The sequence below is a fragment of the Alexandromys fortis genome, unplaced genomic scaffold (assembly GCF_014885135.2).
Source record: "Alexandromys fortis isolate MF-2015 unplaced genomic scaffold, M_Fortis_MF-2015_v1.1 scaffold_94, whole genome shotgun sequence".
NCBI classification, from domain to species: Eukaryota; Metazoa; Chordata; class Mammalia; order Rodentia; family Cricetidae; genus Alexandromys; species Alexandromys fortis.
The window spans coordinates 2,793,691-2,810,163 of NW_026067979.1; the positions used below are offsets into that span (position 1 = coordinate 2,793,691).

Here is a 16,473-nt window from a genome sequence, read left to right on the forward strand (position 1 = left end):
CAAAGAGGGCTTCAACCTAATTCTAGAAACAAAACTAGAAATGAGTCTTTTGGTTCATTAAATACAATCGAAGGCAATGCAAAAGCATAAAATAAAACACAGAGTGGAACCTAGATTGTCCGTGTGCCCTGCTGCTCCAGCGGACAGGAACACCCAGGCACTTGTGTTCTCCTCTGAGAGCCATGTCCTCCTCCCTGACAGGATCATCCCTATTTTCCTCATCCATCGGCCCGAGAACAACATCCCTTACGCCACAGTGGAAGAGGAGCTGATTGGAGAATTCGTGAAGTATTCCATCCGCGACGGGAAGGAAATCAACTTCCTCCGAAGGGAGTCAGAGGCTGGTCAGAAGTGCTGCACCTTCCAGCACTGGGTGTACCAGAAAACCAGCGGCTGCCTCCTGGTCACAGACATGCAGGGTGAGCGGACTGCACCACCCGGTTCTGGGGATGCTGGGGGCTCTGGGGCGTTTCTACGGGTAGGAGGGAGGAGAGAGGAGGGAGGGGAAGTAAAGAGGAGAGGTCTACTGAGTACCAACAAGCATCTTCTCCCTAAGATGTTATTCATGTCCAGTTGGAAATGAAGCTTGGAAACGAATTATTGGCCAAATGAAGTAATAAAATTCATATCAATGACTACCCGCAGTGCCTTCCACTATAAAAGGTTGAGGCTAGCTTCATGGTTACACCCCAAAATTCAGCACACGTGGAAGTCCACATGTATTGCCATGAGTTGAGCTGAGATGTAGTATTTATTTCCCAATAAATCAAAGTGTCACTGGAACCTTTAGATCTTGGGCTCTCCTGTGGAATTTGCAGTGTGCTTTCCAGGTGCAGAGAAATTTTTAGGAATACAGCTTCTTACAGGAAATGGACATGTCATAAGGGTTCTTTCTGGAACAGACTGGAGACAAGTATGTCTGGGTATCCCCAGGGAGTTGGCTTCAGGACCTCTGCGGATACGCACTTCTCTAGATGCTCAGGTCCCTTGTATAAAATGGCATCAGGGTTGTATACCTCTACATATTCTTCCGTATACTTTGAGTCATCTCTAGATGACTTCTAGCACCTAATGCAACATAAATGTCCTCTAAGAGAGTGTGCTACATCGGTCTGTACATGCTCAATATATATTCAATATTTTCAAATATTTTCAGTCCCCACCCACTGATGTGGAGGAAGGACCAGAGAGCTACTGTCTTGAGTGCATATAGCTCATCTGAGAAAGAAGCCCAGAAAATGGCAGAAGACAGAGGAAGCACAGGCAGACAGTAGAACATGGGCAAACTCCCAGTTACTACTGTGGGCAACTGTGCTCTGCTGGAAGTCTGCATTGAGCACAATTCCCAGAATCCCCTGCCCAAGCTATGGGGAAGCAGGAATGATCTCCCACAGCTCTTTTTTAGCACCAGCCAAATGTTGCTCACGGTGGTGGCATTGATTCTCCTGTGTTTCACTCTTGCTACATTGGCAAAACTAAGGTTTTAGGCAAAGTGGTACCCGCAGGTGGAACCAGGCAAAAAGGACAATGGTACAAGAGCATTATCCCATAGCACAGAGACAGAGACACAGAGAGAAACAAAGACAAAGAGATAGACAACAGATAGTCAGACAGAATTTGCAAAACTGTACAGAGAAGTTGCCCACATACTCTTTGTGGGGCTTTACCAGATGATCACAGCTCATGCAAGTGCTGCACATGATCAAAACCAGACGTGAACCCTGATCCAGCGGAGTGGCTAGACTACAGGAGGGACTAGATTTCTCCAGCTGTTGCATACATTCGCTTTTCCGTGCTTTTTATTTATGCTCCATGCTAATCCTGTATAGAATATACTATGCTCCCATTTTACAGATGAAAAAGCTGAGAGCAAGAGCAGTGGTTTAGCTTCTGCCAGTCAGCTAATAACTATAGAGGAGTCCAAGACCCCAACCTACATTTTCAGAGTCTGGATATTGCACTTTTTGTACAAGATGTCAAACGAACAAATTTGCAGTCGAGTTACTTTCCAGGCTTCTCAAGTATCCCCTGATGTTAAAAGGTTCGATGTGTGAATACTCCCAGGAATGACTTCACACACACACACACACACACACACACATTCTGAACAGACAGCTGTTTGTTCTATTGCAATTTTGGCTGTACAGTTGTTCTTCCCAAGCTGTCACCTTCGGAGTTAATTTCGCATTAAATGTATTTTGTCTGCGAAAGAAGAGCACCCTGGAGCTTCACGCACAGCTAGCTTTGCTCCCAGGCACTGGTAAACACTGCAGTGGAATATTACATCTCTCCGCAAATGATGTGTGCGCTCAAATGTGTTGGCACAGTGCTTCATAACAGGGCTTATTTACTGTCTGCTGCTCGGAAAATCTCTCCATTGCCATCGTCCTTGTGGCGCCAGCACACACATCATCTGGAGGCAGTGTCTTGGCTTTGTACACACCACAGTTAAAAGTAAGAGAAACAAAACCGAATGCGACTGTCGTCTTCCCCGGGTGCATTTGTTTGTTGATAGAAACTTGATGGCACTGTAGGTCTGTGGGGTCAGGGGTGAGTCCGTGGTTAAGACCCGAGACCTGTTGAGACCCCTAGACTTTCTAAGGAGCCATCCCCAAGAGGACCACCAACCTTGCCCTTCCTCCCATTAGAAACACCCGATAGGCCACAATCAGCCGCACCTCAGTCTGACAGGTATGTGCATATCAGATTGAAAGTACTGCCCACCAATGATTGCTGGAAACCTTTGTTGAATTACTGGCAAATAATTAAACCAAGTGAGCTAGGTTTCTGGAAAATTCTCCATCTATATCTCCCATTTCCCCAGAGGTACTCTGAGACTACACACACACACACATACACACACACACATACACACACACACACACACACACACACATCTACACTACATATCCAGCTTCTAGATGAATTCTGGGAACCTGAATCTGACCTCAGGCTCGCACACTGAGCCGTCTCCCCTGACCTTGGCAGCCTACTTTTCCAAACCAAAAATGGCAGCTGCCAACTGTGAGGGCAAGGGAGGACACTGCCCAAGCTCAAGCACCTGTTGCCAAATGACTTATAAAAATTGACCCTTCCTGGAACTTAGAGCTGTGGTGTTTAGACAGGACCTTCCATGGAAAAAGATGTCCAAAGGGGCCTTTGCAATTTGGCATTTTTAAAAAACCATTGCACTTTCCACAAATGAAGCAATATGAAGCAGGTGTTCCCGTTGTTAGTATCTTTGGAAGAATGAGATGATTCAGCTTTTAAAAGGTTCGCTGGGATGTCCAAAGTGCCATGTTTAGCTCACAGGTACATGTACAAAAGCTGGGCTTATGGCTGCCAGGTGACTCACTCATCCGACTAGCAACACGGCAGCATATTTGCCATGCTCTTGGTGGACACGGATGAACCAGGCATTCTGCCTTCTGCTTGCCTCCCCTGGGCCTCTGGGATGCAGAGCCGTGGAACCAGGTTGTCATCCATTCTCATCCCAGCGTTGGCTTTAGAGAGACCTGGGACCTCCATACCCCAGACTGGTTTGTCACCTACCTGCCTGCTCCGTGGCCAAGTTACCTGCTTGGTGGCAGGGATATCACTGTTTACAGTCCAGCTCATATAGGACCAGAGTCAGAGATATGTCAGAGATGTCCACCAGGTCACCACTGGATTGCACAGGTCGGGAATACTGAGGCAGGGCAAGTGCCCAGAGCCACCGTCCTAGGAAGTCAGAAGCAGGAAGACTACCTGGATAGAGCAGGAAGATGCTAGAAAGGCCCAGGGACCTCTACAGTTTGGGCATGAGCACTGATGATCTTCCTAATTGCTAGCCTGGGAGACAGATGTTAAGGATACTGACTGAGGCTGGGGCAGAGGGAAAGTGGGCAGTCCTTTACTGTGGTAGGATGCTCACCTTCCTCATGCTAGAAGACAGCAGGCTGTTCATTTCCCTTGCACATCTGTCTCCCTAGCTACTTTCCAGCTGCCCTTCTGGGAGCACAGTTGGCAAAGGGGCCGTGTGTGCCTGGGCTTACCGCAAGGACATCAGTGGCTTTTTGCTGAGCCAGAGTGGGAAACTCAGTAGCCGTTTTATTGTCTGGGGTTTGGTATTTCCAATCACCACCATGGTTCCGCGAATGAAGTTATTAAAAGTCTTAAATGGCTGGGCCATGGATTCCAAACGTCACTATCCCCAGGCCAATGGCTACAAGTCCACCCATAGCCTGTGAATGTTTCCTAGGATCTGGAAATTCTTCAGCGAATGATAGGAAACTGTCTTAGTGGAAGTGAGAATTGTGGATGTGGAGTTTGCCTGTGAATATGTTGCCTTGAACTTGCTTATTTTTGCCATTGACCAAGGCGGTCCATGCCCACGCTTCCCCCTATTTAAGGATTTCCACTTTCAGTGAAGAACAGGGGACCAGATGTAAGTTCAAGAGACATAATTTCTTGTGAGAAAACTCATGGGGAAAGTACCTAGTCTCAAATTCATCAGAGAGCAACCGAGTCCCTGCTCCATCCTGGGGCAAGGATAAGTCTGAAGGAGGTCTGCCCTGGGGACTGCTGCCCAAGTCACAGGTCTGCCCTCCCCATCATTACTCCCCACACCAGGCACAGGGCAGGAGGACTGTGAGTCTCCCGAGGCTCTGGGGGTAGAAACCGGGAGGTGAATACACATGGACCCATCCAGCCTGGGAGAGCCCCTGACCAATCCTTCTCGTGCTCCCTTTAACAATGCTGTCTTTTCTCCACAGGTGTGGGGATGAAGTTAACTGACGTTGGCATAGCAACACTAGCTAAAGGGTGAGTAGGAAAAAGTGAAGTAGGTGTCATTTCTCATTGGGTTTCGGCAAACGCTGCTTGGCTAATGTGGACCCAGTGGATTTCTTGTCTTTACTGTGGATGACAAATGGTCTTGGGAATGAGTTCAATTCATTTCTTTTACTTACATAAAATATTTATGGACTTTGTTCTCGGGGGGAAACACATTGCTTCCTAACTTTGAGGCAAGAGTGTCCTGGTGAGAAAGTATTCTGGCATCACTGGGATGTCTTTCAACCCAAAACCTCCAGTTTCTACACTTACCATCGTCTCTATTGAAAGCTTTTGTTGTTTTGGTTTTTGCAACTGAGCCCAATAAGTTTTACGTGTTTATGATTAGTCCATTTCCCTCCCCAAAAATCCTTCTGGTGGCTCGCCGGCACGAGAGATTATTACAGAAGCTTGCATCCCTGGCTGTCTAGCTAACTTCCCAGCTGCCTGCCCGGGAGCACAGGAGCCATTCAAATGCCTGTGACTGGGTACCAGTGCTGTTGGTTTTCCTTCCCTGGTTGAACGCAAGGATGCTGGTCTGCTCAGTTGTCCACTCAGGTGACACTGCGACTATTAGCCAGGCTCTTAACAAACTGTCTCATTTTGCTGCTTCACCTGGGCCCCTCCGAAGAGAAAGCGGCTATTCGTGACTTCTTCAAAAAATATTTTTAAATGTATTCTGTGTGTGTGTGCACATATCATATATATATGTATATATGTATATATGTATGTATGTATATATATATATATATATATATATAGAGAGAGAGAGAGAGAGAGAGAGAACACGTGTCCACGCCACGGTGCACATTTGAAGGTGGGAATCCTATCCTGAAAGTGGGCGGTGCCTTCCCATGCAGATCAGAAAGGAGAGCACGAGCTGCGCTCCCGCACTCACCTCTCTTCCCGACCGTGGATACAATGTGGCCAGCGGTTTCACTCTTCTGCCACCTGCCCCAGCCACATGCCTTGATGGGCTGTGCCCTATAAACTGGGAGCCAAGATCACCCTCCCTCCATAGGTTGCTTTTTGTCAAGAGTTTTGCCATAGCAGCGAGAAAAAGTAACGAAAACCACAGGTTTGATTCATGAAGTTGTGATAGCCCCGGGCTCTCCAATTTACTTACAACCAGGACGCGGTCTGGATCTCTCTCACCTGGTGTCTTCCTTTTGGAAGCCGGCTCTGTGAGGTGAGCTCTTGTGATGGAACCGTCTCTCACACTCATCTCACGGCACCAGATGGAGGCCTGGTTGCTGTAGGCTTCCCGGCATTTGGTCGTGACGTTGGGCTTGCAAATAGAATGTGCCAGAGAGGTTATGATGTTGTGGGGAAGGCAGGAGCTTTTGAGAGAGCCTTGGTCCAAATCTGGGCCAGGCCCTTTACCTCTTCTTCTCTTGGTGGTAGTGTGGCTCATGGCTCCGTATGTCTGTCTGATGAGCAGGGTGGCTGGGTAGGCTCAGTTTTCTCCTGTTTGTGACATCTTGTGTCTGATGTTAAAAAGCTGTTCACTTCAGCGTCCTCCCTGGGTGAATGTTCCCGTAACCTGTGGTACCCTACCTGTGAAGGCCTTTGGTTGTCAGAGCACTTTCCCAAGTGGAATCTTCTCTTAAGACTCGCTGTTATCTGTAGAACAAGACAAATTCCATTTCAGCCAGACCTGGCTTGCCTGCCCATCAGCCTGGGGTCCCTATGGTTTGCTGAGGATCCCTCTGGCTAATCTACCTCCAGACCCTGTCACCGATGTTGGCTCAACAGAACTCCCTACTCCTGCTCACCCCTGCCTGTTGCCAGGATACACAAAATTGCACAGCATCACCGAAAGCAGTGGTTCTCAACCTTCCCGCTGCTGAGGCCCTTTGGAACAGTTCCTCATGCTGTAGTAACCCCCCGCAACCATAAAATTATTTTTGTTGCTACTTCATAACTGTAAGTTTGCTACTGTTATGAACCATAATGTAAACATCTGATATGTGACCCCTGAGGGGGTCACGACCCACAGGTTGAGAACTGCTGGCTTAGCACAACCTCCTACTAAACCAAACCGGCTCGAGAAGTCCCCAAACCAAAGTGAGCACAAGAGGCTGGTGATTTACGGCATCCTGTGAAGCATGTCAGTGGCTTCCAGGAATGAGAGAGCTCGGAGCGACACTCCCCCTCCTAATTTAAAAAGAAATCTAAGCCCTTGGTTTTGTTCTCAGCATTTATGTTACTTTTCTAGCCTGGGACAGCTGCCCAAGGCCCATTAGCAGAGAGGATGGCTGGAGCCAAGGGCAGAACGCTGCCTGCAAAGTGGCACTTACGACTGCTTTCCCACCCAGGGAGAGGTGGGAAGGGAATTCTGCAGTGTTCGAAAGGACTCTAGATCAGCTTGTCCGGGTTTTAAAGTTTTCTTTACAAGCTTAAAGAAAAGTCACACATTAAAAAACAAAACAAAACTGTATTTTAGAAGCTTGATTTGAAAAGCCAATAAACGGGAAATCGCTCAGAGGATGAGGGGTGTTAGGGCTTCCTTACACATCCTTATTCTCCAAGGGAACTGTGACCATACCCACCACCTAGATTCCCAGGCCCCCCTTCCCTCTGGAGCAGGGCTGAGCCAGCAGTGATCTGGGGAGGGGAGGGGAGGACCAGCAGCATTCTCTGCATGAAGGGGTGGGTACACGGGGTGGGGGTTACGCACCCTTGATGTGCAGGAGTTTATCTCACATGCTAGAAAGCAAGATCTGTTTGAAGAAATGTTCCCCTCAAAGCCAAAAGCTGCAAATGGACGGAGGAACAATGGTAGCCCACTGGGAAAGGGTTCAGACTCAAAGATGCTCTGCAGATCGGATGAAACCGTTCACACTGAGTGCCAAGGAACAGGGGAAAGAAAGAGGGGGTGTCAGACTTTCCGAGTACAAGGGAGGAGCTGGCTGAATGAGGATCCATTAGACACAGTTTCTCTATTCTGAACAAGCTTATGGATGAAAAGCCTGGAGACAGAGAGTTGTGAATTCTGTGGGAGGCTGGTCCCCTGGCAGTCTTTGGCTGTAGAGAAGGACACGGTCCTAAGATGTGGAGCCCTGTGTCATTTCAAGACACTTCCAGGCTGCGGGGCTGAAGGGGAAATGGCTAAACTGGCGAAGTGTCAGCAAGCCTGAGGACTTAGGCTCAGGTCTAAGAATTCACATGCACACAGGCACACACACGTATATAATATATATATATATAATATATATGTAAATAGTCAGACACAATGGCTTGCACTTGTTATTCCAGTAACAGGAGGAGGTGGCAGGGACAGGAAGCTCTATTCCAGTTGGTCAGGCCAGTTGGAAACCTTGCCTCAAAAGAAAAAAAGGAGGTGATTGACACCTGAAGAACGACACTGAGATTGTGCTCTGTCCTCCATACAGTGCGTGCGTTTATATACACATGCATGCATACATGTGCATATCCTTATGTCTCCACCTGCACATTTATTTATCTCACACCCCAATAAATGCAACCTGTCTTGTTCTGTAATGAAGTCAGAGATATTCAAGTGAAGACTGAGATGCTGTTTGGCGAATAAATAATCTATTCATAATCTCGTAAAATAAGGAACCGTTATGATCTGCTCATTGCAAGTTTCATTCGGCATGCTTCTGAAAACAGCGCTGCCACAGTCCTCCTGGGCTATCCCATGATTGTGTCTGGAGGTGTCGTCCACCCTCCAGATAGACTGGAGAGCCTGGCTCTTGGATTACATCTCTGAGTTGAATTCCTCAGCCACCTAGAGTTCTCTTAGAGAGACAAAGAAAGATACTCAATCTGACAACTGGGGATTTGGAAACTCAACCAAGCCACGCAAAGGGAACAGATCTGTACTGGTTACCAGGGGCCCTGCAAGCATCTCTCTAGGCAGTGGAGTCCCAAGGAGAAAGTGGAGGGGGTGTGTTCATGATTTAGCCACTAGAGGGCAGCAGAGGCTATAATCTCTCTGGGTTTTTAAAAAAAGGCTCTAGTCACATGGTTAGATGGAAGTGAAACAAAGAGGGGGACTCTGAGCAGAACTTGCCTTCAGTACTCGCTGTGGCCAAATGAGATGGTTATGACTAGCTACCAAGGGCACCTCTCAGTATGGCTGCCTGCCAGGAGGTGCCTGTCTACCTTCGGAAGGAAGAACAACCAGGTGTAAGGGGGCACGGAATTGTCAGGCATTCCTGATATGGAAAACCACATTTGAGAGACTCTCACCACCCAGGATGCTTGGAGGTTTGCAAGGGAAAAGCCTTCACCTTACATTTTGGCAAGAAGCCTTTGTAGCAGTGAGCTGTGCGTGTGCTTGGACCTCCAGGTCCCAGCAGAGCCCGACAGAACACATTTCTCCCCAGATAGAAGTAGCATGGTGTTCTTCTGGCCCCTGCCCAGAAGTCTTACAAACAGTGGCTCTGAGGAACTATCTTGTATGTTTTGTGTGGAAGGCCAGGTGGAGTCAACTCAGAAATGATTATAACTGGAGTTTAAAAAGCAAAGATCCAATAAGTAAAATTTAGCAAAGCTAAGGTTTCTAAAGCTGAAAATTGTGTGTGTGTGTGTGTGTGTGTGTGTCTAATACAAAGTTCCTAATCCCACTGTGCTAGATTCTTAGGCCACAAATGCCACAAATGCAAATGTTTAAAATTGCAAGAGTTTACGGTTTCATAGCTCTGGAGGCTGAAAGCCTGAGAGGGACCAGGAGGTGTCTTAGCTTTTGTTTTTGTCTTTCTGTTGCTGCGATACAATACTCTGACAAAGGCCACTTAAGGGAGGTTTATTTTGGCTCATGGTTCAAGGGTGTGTTCTGATGAGGAAGCAGAAGGAAGGAGGGATGAAACACCTGCTCTCACGCGCTCAGGAGCCAAGCGCAGGGAATGGTACCTTTCATAGAGGACAGTCTTCCAATCTCAATTAATTTAAAATGACCCCCCACACGCCTGCCCAGCGGTCCCTTCTCCTAGGTCGTTCTAGATGCCACCAAGTTGGCGACCAAGATTAACTCTCACAGCAGATCTAGTTCCGCCTGGAGTCTGTTTCATGCCTGTCTTCTGCCTTCCGGTGCTTGACTGTTATTTCTTAATGGTTTCTTATTTGTAGTTGAATCACTAGAACTCTGCCTCAGACATCATATAGGTTTCTCATGCGCCTCTCTCTTTTCTCTGCTTCATATGTAAATACCAGTAATGCTGGGATCTCATCCTAAGTCATTAGATCTACAGTAGCCACTATTTACAAATAATATCACCCCTGAGCTTCTTGGAAGGACAGAACTCTTTGGTTATCTGCATCTCTAAATAACAGGAGCGGTAGCCATGGGTTTCCGCATCTGGGTTCACATTGGAACGAGGTCACGAAAGCCTAGATCGGTAGTTTCCACCGAGCCCGAGGGCAGCAGATGGTGTATGTGGCTTGCACATCAGGTCATAAACTGAGGGCTGTTTCCTATTGCTTGGGTAGATGACAGCTTGGTGAAATTAGACTTGCGTCCTCTGAATACATGTGTGGTTAATTGGTCTAGAAACATATGGACCTTGCTGCATTTTCCTTCCCAGGCAAAAACCATTTCACAATAATGGTTGCCAGTTGGAAAGAACAACAGGGCAAAGCCCAACATCCAAGTTGAGACAGGGACCAAATTTAGAGAAGAGAAAGACTCTGAATTCTGTAGACACCGGGTGGCAAAACCTAAAAAACGCGCGTACCTCTGGTAAAGCTGTGGAAGGGTTCAGCATTGCCTGAGTCCAACTTCAAAGTGTGCTCTGGTTGGAGCATCCAGCCTGGAGGTTCGTGTGCTTGAAGCTTTGTCTTTAGTGAGCAAAACTGTAGAACTGTTGAGCCGTGGGGTCTGCTGATCATGGGAAAACAATAGGAAAAGATTGATGTTGGTCTTATGGAATGAGGTGCCACAACCCAAGGCCACGGCACACACTTGGCCCCTTCTGCACTTGGCCATCTCTCCACCATACTGCAGCGTAGCCAATGGCTCTCACCAGGATGTGGAGGCCACATTTGGAATCTCTAGCTAAATAAAGTCTTTTTCTTTATGCATTGCATCTGGTTAGCGTTGCTTGTTTTGTTATTATAAAAGCAAACAGAGACAGAGAAATTCGGAAATGTGATGTGGAAACCCATCTGGGCTGAGATCAAAGAGCCCTGCTGGTAGGGCTGGGGTCTGTTTACTCGTTCTTTGAACAGTCATAGTAAAAGCCTGCTCTGGACGGGGACCTTGGATGTAAAACAGTGTCTGGGGAGAGGTGGCACCCGTGGAGAGATGTCGATATGTACTCCTGATTCTACGGTGTGGGTCAGCTCCTCAGGACACACAGAGACAGAGGTGAAAGATCCATTCTCATGCTGAGGAAAGGGTTCAGGAGGTTCCATGGAGCCTGCCCTACAGCCCAAGCTTTGCGGAGGTTGGGTGCTGAGAAGCATGTCCCAGACTGTGCAAGGCTGCCTTTACCACGACTTGTGTGGGTGACACTCTATCCAGAGGCAGTCAAGTTCTGGTTTCTACTGTGTCTGCATACGTGTGCCCTGGGTTGTCTCCCCAACACACACACACACACACACACACACACACACACACACACACACACACGGTGGGGGATGCTCTGGCAAACAGGAAGTGTTCACAGACTAGCATTTGACCTTTTCTGGAGTCTTCTGCAGAGGACGCTAGAGATGGAAAGCTGACGGGTTTAGCCGTGGGAGTCCCTGCTCTGACACACTCAATTGCTGCGTTTGGTTGGCTTTTTCTTCAGCAAAGTGCACGTGTCCTTTGGAGAGCAGCTGCATCTCCTAAGGAAATGGCCTCCTGGAAGCAGAGAGGAGGAGGGGCAAGCGGACTGTAGCACACCTGTCAGGATGGAGCTGCAGGCCTACACCAAGGCAGCAGGGAGCAGGGAAGGCTTTCACAGCCCCGAAAGTGTAAAACATGGTGCGCATCACCTAGGAAAAGCAGTGGCTTCTCTTTGGCCTCACACTCACACCCAGCCGTGGATGTGCAGTTCCTGGGTCCACGTTCAGGAAAGTGCTGTCTTGTTTTATCTGCCGTTCCTGTCTCAAAATTCTCAATACGTTTTGAACATTTTTTTTTTGTTTTGCACTGAATTCTAAAACATCAGGTCAGTAGCTCTATATTCCAGGCATACCCTCATGCCTGTCTGCTTGTCTGTCACTGACCCTCCAGCATTCTTCCTGCTGGAGGGCCCTGTCAGTCACAGCGGTGCCAGGATCGGTAGCTGTAACCATCCATGGCCAGGAACTGAATCTTTACGATGTGCCATCTACTATGTGGCCAGGTGGGTAAGAGGCATTTTCTCCGGTGCCCCCCCCCCCTTTTTCTTTTAACTGTCAGCCATGTGGTTGTTCTTACCGGGAATAGGAACAAATATATTTTCTACGCACCATTAATTTCTCTTTCAGATATGTCTTTTGAAACTGGTAAAATGTCTTCTCTCTAAGTGGTTTCTTTTCACACCCACATACAGGTACAAGGGATTCAAGGGCAACTGCTCTATGACCTTCATCGATCAGTTCAAAGCACTGCACCAGTGTAACAAGTACTGTAAGATGCTGGGGCTGAAATCCCTCCAAAACAATAGCCAGAAGCCAAAGAAAACAAGCATCGGGAGAGGCAGAGCGCAGACAAACCCGGCATCCGTGAAGACGCCGGAGCCGGGGACGCCCACAGAAAAGAAAGCCTAGCTAGCGTCTCTCATCCCTTAGGAACCAGTGACCACCTGCCAGCAGCACACAGGCTTGCATGTGGACACCTGCAGACGCACGGGACACGAACCTGCAGCCTGCAGAGCATGTCCCGGTCCTCCCCAGCCCACTACCACTTGCCCGTCTGCCAAACTGACTTTGGAATGGATCTCTGTGTTGGGAGACCCGTCAGTTCTGTTGTCAGCCTTAAAGACAGTCCGCCTTTTGTCGTGTGTCTACTTGCGTGTTGCACGTGGTTTGTTGTCAAGAGTGCCATGCTGCCTGGCAACTGTCCACCGTCAAAACCCTTCCCACCTTGTCTTCTCACCTCAGGATTTCTGGACGTTTCTGAAATCATGAATGTCAGATGTCACCTATGCTAGCTAGCTATTGTTGCTGGGAGTGGCTTCCCAAGTGCGAGGGCATCTCCAAGCACAATTCACACAGCCTGGCACAGTGTTCTGTTTCAATAAATTCATACTTAAGCAATCAGGGTAAGGTGTACAGGTCATCATAGCCACTTAGAATCTGTGCTTTTTCCGCATTCCTCCAAGATTTTGTAATTTAGAAGTGTCCTAACAGGTTTGCTGTAACACTCAACATTTGCATCTGTGTTTCCTCGTCTTACAACTGAGGTTCTGTCCCTTTCTAAATGTGGTCTCCCTGGGGTGCTAGTTAGGCAGGGTGCAACCACTGCAGGGATCCTGTACTGTCTTAGTCCTCACGGGTCTCCTCTAGGCCACACCTCCTTCCCCGTGGAATTCTGGGAAGGGCAGAAGCTTGGTGGATGCGCCTGCAGTCTTCTCTGACAGCTGCCTTTCAATAGAAGGCTCCTGGCTTCTTTAGCTTTAAAACACTGTTCTCTGCTGGGCCTGGTGGCAGAGACTCATCACCCTAGCAGGAGGATGGAAAGTTCAAGGTCAGTATGGATAACTTGGTGAGCCCCTGCCTCAAAGAGAGAGAGTAATACGGGCTGGGATTATAGCTCAGTGGGTGAGGGATTAGAACAAGACCTTGGGGTCCATCAAACCAATGTGAAGCAAAACCCTTTTCTCTTATGCATGAGATATTTGATGAAGATTGGAACACAGCTGATTTTTTTTAAAGAAAGGATTTGAAGGTGAAAATATTTGTTGATATCTTGTATTTTTAAAAGCAGTGTACAATTCTAATCTTTCTTCCGAGGTACTTCCCCTGACTTTCTGATGATAAAATCGTCTTTTTTTTTCTTTTTCTCCTATGAGAGAGACTGTGGCCTGACTTGTTCACAGACATTTTAGAGATGTGTATCAAACAGTGACATTTTAGAAAGTTCCACAGTAACAAAAAGGACCAGGGCATATTTTGATTGGGTCTATCTATCTATCTACCTACCTATCATCTGTCTATCCATCTATCTATCTATCTATCTATCTATCATCTATCTATCAGCTTTTATCTACCATATGTAATGTCTATCACCTATCTAATTGGTCATTTACAACTTATCTATATTATTATAGATTATTGTGTCTATAATCTGTCATTCATCTATAATAATATACATATATATCCTGTTTATTTTACCCATCAATCATATCTATCACCTCTCATCTATGTGTGTATGTATATGTGGGTGCAACCAGAACCCTCTTGACAGACCATCCCTCTTTCTTGGGTAATAACTTGTAATTATAAAAATAATATCAAAATAGGTGTTTAAAACAGCATAGAAAGGCTTGACACAAGAAGCCAAAGTCCTCGGAAGCCTTCTGTCTGTCTGGCATGAAAATCTTGGTTTGAGGGGAGAGCTAGAGACTTTCTTGGTGGAACGATCCCTGGCTCCTTTCATGGATGCTTAGGTCGCTGTTTTCAAAGTGCCTGTATTATTTATTATAGTGTGATTTTACCAGTTTGCAAATATTTGGCAACCCAGAGACAGAAGGGGCACCACAGTGAGGTTTGTCCCAGCCAAAGCTCTGGGGGATGACCTGGCATGGCTACATGGTCACCCGGTCTTCCGTTATGTGCTGTTTCCCCTGCACAGCCAAACAACGGAACAGGCATGAAGCCGGCTTTCTTACATGCACCAAGGCATGGCTCCAGGGTCTCACAATACCCAACCCTATCGCTATGGCTTTAGTTCAGTTTGAAACAAGCCAGTTGCTGTTGATTCTCCCACAATGCAACCTCAGGAGGGCTATAAATACAACAAATGCTCTACTCAGCCAACAAACGAGGGAGGTCCAAAGAGCCCAGAGCAGCTTCTGACACCTGCCAGTGATCACAAACAGACATGACTTAGCATCCTAAAAGACTCAACCATGCAGTTCTGTGATGGGCAGATCTCACGAACAAAGCGCTATGGAAACAGGCCCGTATTTCCCACAGCAGGCTCCTCACTAACGAGGATGGCTGGGAAGTGAAGACTCCTTACCAGTGGGCACCCTATCCTGGAGAGGCCCAGAGCTGGCCACACAGACGACTGGCTCGTATTGCCTGTTGTCTATTGTACCTGTGCCTTCCCAGACGTGCTTCGAACGAGCTTCGCCGCAGCAAAGGTTTCAATAGAACCTGATGAAAAAGAATGCGCCAGAGTGGCAATTATTCTCTAATCACACAGTCGTCTCTTTTCTAAATACGCATTGCATTTTGCGTGCGCGGTGGGCCTGTGTTCAGCTGGATGCAGATGGGAGGAACTCGCCAACAAGCTCGCTCTGGTTTGCTTTCTCTGTGTACTTTCTGCTCCGCTGGACCATGTGTGCCGTGGGGAACGGAGCAGAGCTCCGCCTCCGCAGACCTACAGTTGCTGCATGGACTTAATGAGTTCTAAAAAATCGGAGAGGCACCAGGTCCTCATCTGTCACCGTGGCAGATCTGCTTGTTCTGAGAGCGAAGCTGGCAAGCAAGAAGGCTGCCGGTTCCAGCCATAGGATCAGATAACCCCTCCAATGCTATTCGTAAACGCTAACACGAATCATGCCAATTAATCAAGATTTTTCAACAATTCTGTTTCTCATGAGGGCCAAAAAGATCCCAGAGGGAAAGGGCCACAGAGCGTTTGTTTGTTTGTTTGTTTGTTTGTTTGTTTACTGATAGCTTCATTTTTTGAGACAGGGTCTTACTCAGCCCAGGCTGGCCTTGAACTCGCTGCATAGTGGAGAATGACCTTGAACCCCCAATTCCACTGCCTCTTCCTCCTAACACCTGGGATTTACAGTGTACCACCAAGACTTTCAAAAGGCACACCCCGAATCTTGTGAAAAGCCAGTCGTCCGGCTTCCTTCTTGAGGCCTAGATGAATCGAAGCAATTCTGTCCAGGGGTGTAGGTTCTGTCTCCTCTCAGCCCACTATTTTCTCTCTGTGTTTCTCCATCTACATGGGATGCTAAGGTGGCAGCTTGCAGTAAGCAGCCTTCAGGACTTTCTTTGGTGCTGGCCTCATTTCTAAGGAGTAGCCAGGCATAGTAAACACACCCCCGCACCCCCACTCCCCACCCCCCGCTGTAAGGAGGCGTATGTAAGAAGCATCTTGGTTCTGGTAGCTGGGAATCCTACTTCTCCAGGTTGACAGGGCTATAGCGATTTCTTTTACTATTTATTATAAAATTCGGGGACAAATATAAAGATGGGACAATCACCTTGGCCAGGACACACCAACCACCCTTAGCTTCAAAGGGGTCTGTACTCTTAAATAGCCGGGCAGTGGTGGTGCACGGGAGGCAGAGGCAGGTGGGTCTCTGTGAGTTCGAGACCAGCCTGGTTTTCAAGAGCTCCAAAACAGGACTCCAAAACTACAGAGAAACCCTGTCTCGAGAAAAAAAAAAAAATCTAAATAATGCCACATTCTGAGGTTCGGGGGGGGGGGCACTTTGCTCAGGCCAGAGGCCCAGCTGGAAGGAAATAAAGTTGGCCCCTAAGCCTCTCCCCCTTCCAGTGTCACCTGGTGGTTAACTAGCCTGGTGAAGGGAGTCT

General features: G+C 47.7%; 1 protein-coding gene across 1 annotated transcript in view; it reads left to right on the forward strand.

Annotated features, from left to right (window-relative positions):
* The window catches only part of Alpk2 (alpha kinase 2), a 112,873-nt gene extending 99,199 nt beyond the window's left edge, over positions 1-13,674 (forward strand). Inside the window, exons 13-15 of the mRNA XM_050157996.1 lie at positions 202-419; positions 4,755-4,803; positions 12,303-13,674. Coding sequence (XP_050013953.1) covers positions 202-419; positions 4,755-4,803; positions 12,303-12,519 — 484 coding nt within the window. The 3' untranslated portion in view covers positions 12,520-13,674. The remainder of the gene's footprint in view (positions 1-201; positions 420-4,754; positions 4,804-12,302) is intronic.
* The last annotated feature ends 2,799 nt before the right edge of the window (positions 13,675-16,473 follow it).